Source organism: Hyperoodon ampullatus, assembly GCF_949752795.1.
Source record: "Hyperoodon ampullatus genome assembly, chromosome: 1".
Taxonomy (NCBI): Eukaryota; Metazoa; Chordata; class Mammalia; order Artiodactyla; family Ziphiidae; genus Hyperoodon; species Hyperoodon ampullatus.
The window spans coordinates 162,942,627-162,952,097 of record NC_136914.1 but is presented as its reverse complement, the minus strand read 5'-3'; the positions used below and the strand labels follow the sequence as shown (position 1 = coordinate 162,952,097).

Below are 9,471 nucleotides of genomic sequence, written 5' to 3'. Positions count from 1 at the left end.
CTTGGGAGCCCATTTACTCAGGTGTGCTTAGTGTTGCCTCAGGAGTGGCCAAGTATAAATGCCAACATCAAAGCCATCTGAGTTCTTCTGTGCCACTGCATCCATTTACCCCTGTCTTGGGGTGCTACATCTGAGATCTTTTTCACCCACAACTAGCTCCACATGTTGCAGTGGCCAAAGAGAACTTTGTCTGCTTGTTTTGAAGAAGCCTGACATCTTTGTCACTTGGACGGAGGGAAGTACCAAGGTAGAAACATGAGTTATTTTGAGAATGGTTTAAAAGCCAAGAAGGCACTTTCAAACAGGTGACGTAATTGGGTCATGGCCTAGTGTCTTGCCTCCCCATTAAACTGCACTTGCTAATCACAGCCTCATGCTTCATATTGACACTTGCTTCTGTGGATTCCTAATTCAAAATAACTGCTGAGGTGGTTTTGCAGAAACACCACCAGCAGGCTTCTGCATCACTGAGGCACCAGGCGGGCTTGGTTAGTTCTCTAGAGAGAACTCTCCTCCAGCAGGATGCTCTCCTCTTCTTGCTAAAGTATGTGATTTTATCGTTCAGTCTGAGATTTCAAGTCTTCACTTCCAGGAGGAATGACACCTCCAAGTTTTAAAAGGATTTGGAGAGAAAATGGCAAAACTGCCTTCTGTGATTTTTTTTAAAAGAGTTGGTAAGCAGGTTGTACCAGGCAAGTAAGTTACTTGCTTTTCTTTCTTCCCCCTCTTTTCTTTTTCCCTCCCTCCCTCTTTCCCTTCTTACCTCTTCTTCTCTTCCTTCTTTTCCTCTTCTTCTTCTTCTTCCTCTTCTCTTCTTCTCCCTCAGGATTATGAGGCTGGTAGATCAGATATGTACATGTCGGCTGATACGCACCTCTTGTGAACAGAATTGAGACAGAAAAGGAGCAGATTAATGACTGGTCTATCAGGGATTAAGTTGTTTGTAGCTCCAAGGTCAGGATATAAGGAAGTTACAAGAAGGTTGGTTTCAGTTTTGTTTAAGGGTAAATTCTGGACAATGATAACTATGTGAAAATAAAATTAGCTGCTCGAAGAGAGAAGGAGTTTGGCTCTTGGTAGTATTAGAGCATCAACTGCATGACCAACTGGTGAAGATGTTTTAAAGGATTGAAATGTTGCTGAAAGTTTCAACCAGTAATTTCTGATGCTGGCTTTTCATCAGAATTATATGGAGTCCTTTTACAAACCATAAATGTCTCTTCTCCTTCCCTCTCCCACTAAGATTTAGATTCATGAGCTTTGGGATGAAGCCCAAGAATGTCTATTTTAGCTCCGATTCTGCAGCTCCTCCAGATTCAGGAACCACTGGACCAGATCCCCTTAAAGCCTCTTTTCAGCCTCTGCATTCCTTGGGCCAGTGGTTTTCTTAGGCTCTGGTTGCAGCCATTGTTTCCTCTATTTTAGCAGGATGGAGATGCCAACTTGAACATGTTGACAATAGTAACATTTTTAGATGATAACAAGTCTGCAACTTCAGGGCTAAGCATTCATCTATGTGAGCATAGATGAGTGAGCAGATACAAATGGGTGGCTGGCTTGAGGTCACTTCATTAGTGCAGAAGTTCTGGGTATCACTTCTGTCTCCTTTCACTAAAGCCAGTTTACAAATCCAGAAAGTGAAGTGCGTCAGCTTCTCCCAGTGACTCATTTGAAAGCTCTGCCTGCTGTATATGTACCAGGAGTGCAGAGGAAAATGACCGTCCTTGTCTTTGCCCATGCCTGTCAGTTTGCAGTTTGAGGCATCCACATGTCCTGTCCTGTGCACAGTCCCTTTGCATAGGTGTGTGTTTGAACATTGAGGGGATAGGTTTGCACCTTGCAACCCCACAGGCCTCTGCCCGCTTGGTGTGTATTACATACACACTTGGGGTGGGGCAAGTCTGATTGCGTCCCTAGATGCTTGATTGCATGCTGGGAGTTGTTTTTGAAAGGAGGCAACTGTCTTTTGCAAAAGCAAAATAGGAAAAGATACTACTGCAAAAGAAAATAAAGATTGTCATCAATGTGGTACGTTCTTACAGTGCTTTCCAAAAATGTTTTTAAAGGCAGATTGTATGCTAGAGCTGAATACGCAATAATTGTTTCTCTCCACCCCACAGCAAGACCTGCTCCCCCAGGTTGGCCTTTCAGACTTACTTTGTACAGCTCTTGGCCTATTAGCAGGGTGCCAGAAGGAAGCTGCTAATTCCCATTCGTATCGCTGCCCATCATTGAACAAGCATTTACTGAGGCCTCTGTGCGCCTCTTGACATTCAGGGAAGTGCTTTAAAATTTTTAAAGTGTTGTCTTGTATTCTTTAGCGTTTTAGTCATCATGGCAGGACTGTGGAAGAGGTTGGATAAGTATCCGTAATTCTGATTGCCAGATGAAAAAATTGAGGCTCAACAGGTTGAAAGTGGTTTTTTTAAGGTCATAAAAGAAAGGCTTTTAGCAGGTCCCAAACTGGAATGGTTTTTGTTTAGTTCTGTGTATTCTGAAAAAAGAATGCATAGTTACAGATAATTAGCTATTTTTATGTAAAAATCACTGCATTACACATATTGTGGTATTGGCTCTAGAAAACAGGAGCTGCATTCCAGGCCGCCTTCCTCTCTCCCCTGTGTCCTTGCTGCCATGGTTTCGCCCTCTGAGACTCCCATCCCTGTAGCAGCCAGAGGCAGTGGCTGGAATATAGATCAGATCATGTCATGTTCTGTTGCTGCTCCAGTCTCTCCCCGGGTCTCCTCCTCACGTGGGGAGAAGCCACATCCTTATGACGCTGCACCATAGATCTTCCCCTGACCAGTACCCTCCACCCTTTCTTGCTCATTGCCCCCCAGCTTCAGCCTCCTTGCTGTTACTCAAGTGCTCCAGGCCCACTTCCCACAGAGCTTCCCCTTCCCTCAGCTTGAAACGCCCTCCTCCCAGGCTGCCCTGAGGTCTCTGCTCCAACATCAGCTTCTCTTGAGGCCTTTCCTGACTCTCCATGCCCCAGCCCTACAACTTCACCACATAGTTACGCCCTGTCCCCCTTGCCTGGCTTTATGGTTGTTTTCCCCAGTCATTTGCCACCATCTGCCAAATAAATATACACTTTGTCTCCCCTCTCTGTACCATTGTGAGGGGAGGGATGGATTTGCTTCTGGTCAGTGCCCTGTAGCACCTAGAACAGTGCCTGACACCTGATAGATGCTCAGTAAGATGTTGAAGGAATAAGTATTTGTCTACCTAGTATCGTCAGGATAGTATTGTCTTCTTACCACTTGTGAAAGCAAATGGGGCACATGAGAGAGAGAGTTGGGATCCACCCCGTAACATAGAAACAAATGGACACCTGAGCCAGAACCCTGGCTCTACCACTGGTTAACTTGTGTGTTTAGAAACAAATGCCAGCCTCCTAAGGTTTTAGTGAGGCTGTTATGAAATTATACCTGTGAAATTGCTAGAATGCTCTCAGTGACACTTAAAAATAACTCACTCAGCAAAGGCTATTCTGAATGACTGCCATGATTACCCCAGTATATCTATGTTTATGGTTGGCCTAAAGTGATGACTTTTAGAGGGGCGGAGTTTGAAAATGTTTTCAGTTTAGGCTGGTTATTTGCCAGTTCTGTTGTACTGTGTATCACTATCGACATGTGTTTCAAGATAGTAGGTCAAGATTTAGCATAAAATCCCCAAGATCATTGAAATATAGGGTAAATTTGGAAATACGTTAGCTAAACCTTAAGTTCATGTACTAATGATGCTTTGTGATATCTTTTTTCCCCTTTAGTGTTGCCTGGAATATCAGAGAATTGGAAACAGTCATATTTTGGGATCATGACCTACTGTGGTGGTTTATGAAAAAAGATAATACGTTCCTGGGAAGCCAGCTACAAAGTATACTGAAGGATGCTTCCTAAGAGTTTTATCATGTCTTTCTGGATTTCAGTGGCCTCTTTTTAGAATTGCAAATGAAGAAGATGAAGGATAGTGGACAGCAGTTATGGACTACACAAGTGGATGACGGACACAATTCCTTGACCATGTCGCCCAAACAGCCTAATGCTAACCGAGCGACTCGCCCAGATAGACAAGAAGCTCAGACTCTTTTGTATCAAGTCTCTGAGGCAGAGGCTGCCACAGTGACCATTGCTACATGTGTAAAGTGTAAAAGTGTGTACAAGATTCCGCTTCAGGATCTGAAAAAGGATACTGGGCAAAGCCAAAAGGAGGACAAATATGTTTGCTTCAAATGCAGCCTAGGTGTGGCCCCTCCCCATTTCCATTTTGTGAACAATAATCACAGTGCTACTCACATAGGAAATAAACCAGAAACCATCTCAAGTTCTGTCAATAACAAATTTAGAGTAAGGAACTTTAAGCCAGGCAAATACTATTGTGATAAATGTCGATTTTCCACAAAGGACCCTCTGCAGTACAAAAAACACACACTTCAACATGAAGAGATTAAATTCATTTGTTCTCACTGCAGCTACATTTCCTACACTAAAGGGGAGTTTCAGAGGCACTTGGTGAAACACACAGGCATTTTCCCTTATCAGTGTGAGTATTGTGACTATGGTGCTATTAGAAATGACTACATTGTCAAACACAGGAAGAGAGTCCACGAGAAGGCTGGTGGAAAACGGCTGCCCAAAACCATTGCCAAGCTGGAGCCAAAAAGAATCAGTGCATCCAAGCAAAACCCAGAGCTTTTAAAAGCTTCCAGTCCAAGGACTGTGTTTCAAAATAAGTTGTCAGATCAACTTTCAAGGTTCTCCCTCCATTCAAATAAAGACAGAATGCACAATATAATGTTATTACCTGAATCACAGGAGTACCAAAAAGATGTCGTGTGCATTCCAAATAAAGTGACGCTGTCAGAGCCCAGTGAAGTCAACCTGTTTGAGAACAAAAGTGTGGAGGTGGAAGTGTTATCCCCTGCAAAAGAGCCTGTTCAGCCGGGAATGCCATTAACGGTTGTGGCACCAGCGGAACTAATCGTCCCTGCAAACTGTTTAGCCCAATTGATAGATGTGAAGGTTGTCAATGGAACACAGCAGCTTGTGCTGAAACTGTTTCCTCTGGAAGAAAGTAATTGCCTTGCTGCTGGTGGGGGTGATGGAGGTAATTCTGAACATGTGACTAAAGAGAAAGAGTCAAGCAAACAGGAAAAAATGGCTTCTGCAGAACAAACAAAGTCACTAATGATCGAAGGGAATGTTGGAAAACTTGCAGGCATCAATAATCTTCAGTCATCAGTTCAGAAACAACTTAAAAACGTGAAATGGGTAAGGTCTTATGACTTTTTCACCTCAAATTCTAGAGTGTGCAGTGGTGGAGAATCCTTTCTCAACCCTGATAGAGTTGAGGGTTTGCAGAAAAAAGGTTATACATATCCACAAAGAACTGCTCTTCCTTCCATTGCCTTAAAAGGTCATTCTCCATCATCTCTAATAAAAAATGGTATTTTAAGTGGCCTTGGAACTACGTCAAACTCTTTTCCATATAAAGCTGCTGTTTCTTTTACTAAAGATGGAAGAAATTTATACAGTGACTCACAGCAGTTATTTCCTCTTGCTGCATCGCCTGCAACCATTTCCTTCTCTGGAGAAAAGGACTCACTGCCCCTAAGTAAAAAGGACACGGAATCTAGAAATGAGATCAGTTTTCCTATAAAAATGGTTCCCCCTAATAAGAAGCTGAAAGGTAACCAGACACAGGAACACAAGGCAGTTTCAAATACTGGCCAGATTTCCTCTCAACATAAAAGTGAGTATTTACACATAAATGTAACGGGAGAAGATGGAATCAGATCTCAACAGTCTGGGGATAAACCTTTGGAATTAAAGAATTCTGAAAACACTAATAACTCCTTCGAAGGACCAGTCATCTCATCAGTGTTTTCTCTGAGCTCTGGATCTGAAAACGTCCCTGAGGGCGTTAAGTGGAATAGTTCAACGTCCAAAATAAAGTCAATTGAACTCTTGCGCAGAAAGATAGCCCAGTTAATTGAATCCTGTGGCAAGCCTTCATCTTTGGCTGCAAGTAATGCACATCGTCATTCTGTAGGGAAGGCATCTAAGGTCACTTCGAAAGCTGCCTCTGAAGGTATTCAGGAAATTAACGTGTCATTTACCAGCACTGGCTATTCTGCGGGTACTCGCCCGAAACCTCAGAATGACGTTGGTATTACTGGACAGCTTACTCATCAGCAGATATATCCGCATCTTGTAGAAGGCAGCAGTGGGAAAAGCGAAAGCGGAGTAGCCAGGAAGCCACATTTGGCTCCTCCAGTATTGATCCCAAAGGGGGCTGTGCTGAGGGTTCTTAATTCCTCTGAGAATTCCCACGTTATAGAGGCTACATGTGAAGCACCTGTCAGCATCCCCTGCAGTGAGACACAGTTAATAAAACCCATTCCGTTCTGCCCAGTGAAACAGACAGACTTGGACTTACAGTCTTCGACAAGTGAAAGTGGGCCAGTAGACATGTCCCAGAATCATGATCTGTCTCTTTGGGCTAAATCAAGAAAAGAGAGTGCAAATTGTAGCACCATGCTTAAAAAAACTGGACTCCTGCATGGACAGCAAGGAAGCGGTGAAATGAGTAAGCAAGGGAAACTGTTTTCCAGAAGTCTTCCTATAAGTAGAAATAAAACCAAACAAGTCAACTCATCCAAGAAGAAAAGCAAAATTCAGGCTGATCCCAGCCGCTGTTTCAAGGATCCTTCCATTCTTCAGGTTGCAAGACAACTTCGACTGATAGCAGCTAAACCAGACCAGTTGATCAAATGCCCCCGTCGGAACCAGCCTGTCATCGTGTTAAACCATCCTGATGTCGACTCACCAGAAGTATCCAATGTGATGAAGGTAATAAACAAGTACAAAGGCAACGTCCTCAAAGTGGTCCTATCAGAGAGGACTAGGTGTCAGTTAGGCATCAGGCGGCATCATGTCCGGCTGACCTACCAGAATGTGGAGGAAGCCAATCAGATAAAAAGGCAAATGATGTTGAAAATGAAACTTAAAAAAGTTCATAAAAATAACTACCAGGTGGTGGATTCCTTGCCCGATGACTCATCACAGTGTATATTTAAGTGCTGGTTTTGTGGACGGCTCTACGAAGACCAGGAAGAGTGGATGAGTCATGGCCAACGACATTTAATAGAAGCAACTAGAGATTGGGATGTTCTTTCTTCCAAGGGCAAGTAAGTGAAAATTGCTCTTGGAAGAAAATTGTTTTTCTTACTTTTAATTGATTCTGGTTTGGTTTGTTTGGTTTTGTGTCCCTCCCTGACTCTGTAGGATAATACAGACTGCAGGGATGGGAGGTTGGTTCAGTCTTCAGGTCTTCCTGGGAATGTGGAGAGCCTGGCATCTGAGCCTGGTGACTGGACATCAGAAGGTGTCTGTGGCCCCCGAGGAAGTGCACACAGATTCACGTGTATGCATTTGTCTGGGGCGAAGGGAAACTTTGAACAGATTTTCAGTGGGATCTGAGACTTCCCTTTGGTCAGCAACCTTTTTCTGCATAGATAAAAATCATTTTAATCCATTCAGAGGGGCAAGTTTAGAGTGTTTTACACATGCTCTTTATATAACAAAATGCTACTGAAGAATTAAACCCAGGTCTTGGTGTACACATCCACTTTTTTTTTTTTTTTTTTGCATTAACTCATCTCCTGAATATTTGGTACATAATGGAAAGTATATTTTCTACTTTGTTAGTTATCTTAAGTTTGGTTATAGAAAAGTAGCCCTTCTTTTAAATCCCTCACCCACTCTGCAGTGTTGCTAAGTGTTCTCTATAGCACAGAGAGTTGGGCTTTTGTTGACCCTTTTAAAGAATAATTCCAAAGGTTGGCCTGAATTTACTACAACAGCAGGTGGTGTTAGGGGAAGAAAGGTACATTTTCAGGCTTTTGCTTTCTTTTTAAATACCTTGATTTATGACAGCTGGGGAGGTAATGGGCCTTTTTTGGGGGGGAAAAAAGGAGAAGAAAGGGTCACGAGGGAGAATATCTAAAATTATCTCCTGTTTGCCCTTACCACTCAAAAAAGTCAAGTAAGTCATCAATTTAAAATGTGAATGAACAGGTGTCTTTCAACAGAGATAAAGTTTGGGGAGACAAATCAAGATAGATAGGATTGTGATGAAAGTTGTAGCTTTAATGAGACTATCAGTTTTCATTTGGGAACTCATCACAGACCACGGGTGGAACCTGCACACTGTTTTCTTTCTTCCTCCATCACCAGTGGATCACAGACACTGTCCCCCGCCCCTGCCAGGTCTTATCCTGCTCTCCCTTGGTGGGTTTTCTGAACAGGTCCTCCTGTGAAATGAGATAGCTTCCCTGCTCACCTGTCCCTCTCCCTTGCTTGAGGCCCCTTAAGGTTTTCCCTGATGAAAGTACTAAAAACAGGCAAGAATCAACAAAATGAACACTTCCCACCACCTCTGTTAAGCTTATAGGAACACTGTCCCTGGTTTTCATCAGTGCTAACAGCCTGCTTCTAATTCATCTCAGCCACAGTCAGGCTTTCCCTGTTGCTCACCTTCCCTGGGAAGCAGCTCCGAGAACACTCCAGCTACCCCTCCACCAGCAGGAGTCAGGACTGGTGCTGGTCTCCACAGCACCTTTGTGTGCACTAGAAAAAAGCCCACCCTCTGCACCATTGCGGCTGCTTGGGCAGATGGATGGCTTGGCAAAAACAGCTCAGGCTGGATTCTAGTCATCACTTGCCCACCCAGCGGGAAACCGACCATAATGCAGAGCACACAGGACAGCCACAAGACAGCCCCAACTCACGTGTTTTCCTCCCTTTTAAAGACTCCTTCCTTAGGGAATTGAGGGCAGCGAATGAAACTGGGGGCTGTTACATCTGAGAAAGGCATGAGTGAGATTTCTGTTGTGTTGGGTAGTCAGTTAAGAGACTTCCTGATTTTTCTTTCCACGTGGGAAAGTCTTAGATTATCCTCTGATACATCAGATTGCAATTCTTTGTAGTTGGTTCTCATTACAGATATTCAACATGGCTTGTGTATAGTTTAATACATAATCATTAAGTTGAATAATTGGTTAGTTTTTATTGAAATTTAAAACTTGGTTTTTTTAATATGTGTATATATATGTGTACACATATATTTTTTACCATATGAAAACTTGCAGTAGCTAATTTTCTGATTTCCTATTTTATAATGAAGTTATGTGGGCTGGAAAAATATAAAACATTTTATATTCTAGAAATAATTTATTTTGGAAGTACATTTTTATAATGGTCTGATCTCATTTTTAGAAAATGAAAGCACAGTAAGTGATGGGTCTGATTTATATGAACAAATGGGAGTAGAAACCCCGGTGGACCATTGCAGTACAGTATTTAGTCCCGGTGCATTTCTAGTTGGTGCTTTTTGGGAAATGGATTGTGTGTACCACTTCAGTACATAAAGGAGAGCATTCTTAAGTTTTATCCATGCATAGAT

General features: G+C 42.8%; 1 protein-coding gene across 1 annotated transcript; it reads left to right on the top strand.

The window, feature by feature from the left end:
* Positions 1-3,950: 3,950 nt before the first annotated feature.
* On the top strand, positions 3,951-7,199 carry ZNF518B (zinc finger protein 518B; the record flags this gene model as incomplete). Its single annotated transcript, XM_079701991.1, has 1 exon — positions 3,951-7,199. Exon 1 carries the CDS (start codon positions 3,957-3,959, stop codon positions 7,197-7,199), a length of 3,243 nt encoding a protein of 1,080 aa, XP_079558117.1. The 5' UTR covers positions 3,951-3,956.
* Between the last annotated feature and the right edge of the window lie 2,272 nt (positions 7,200-9,471).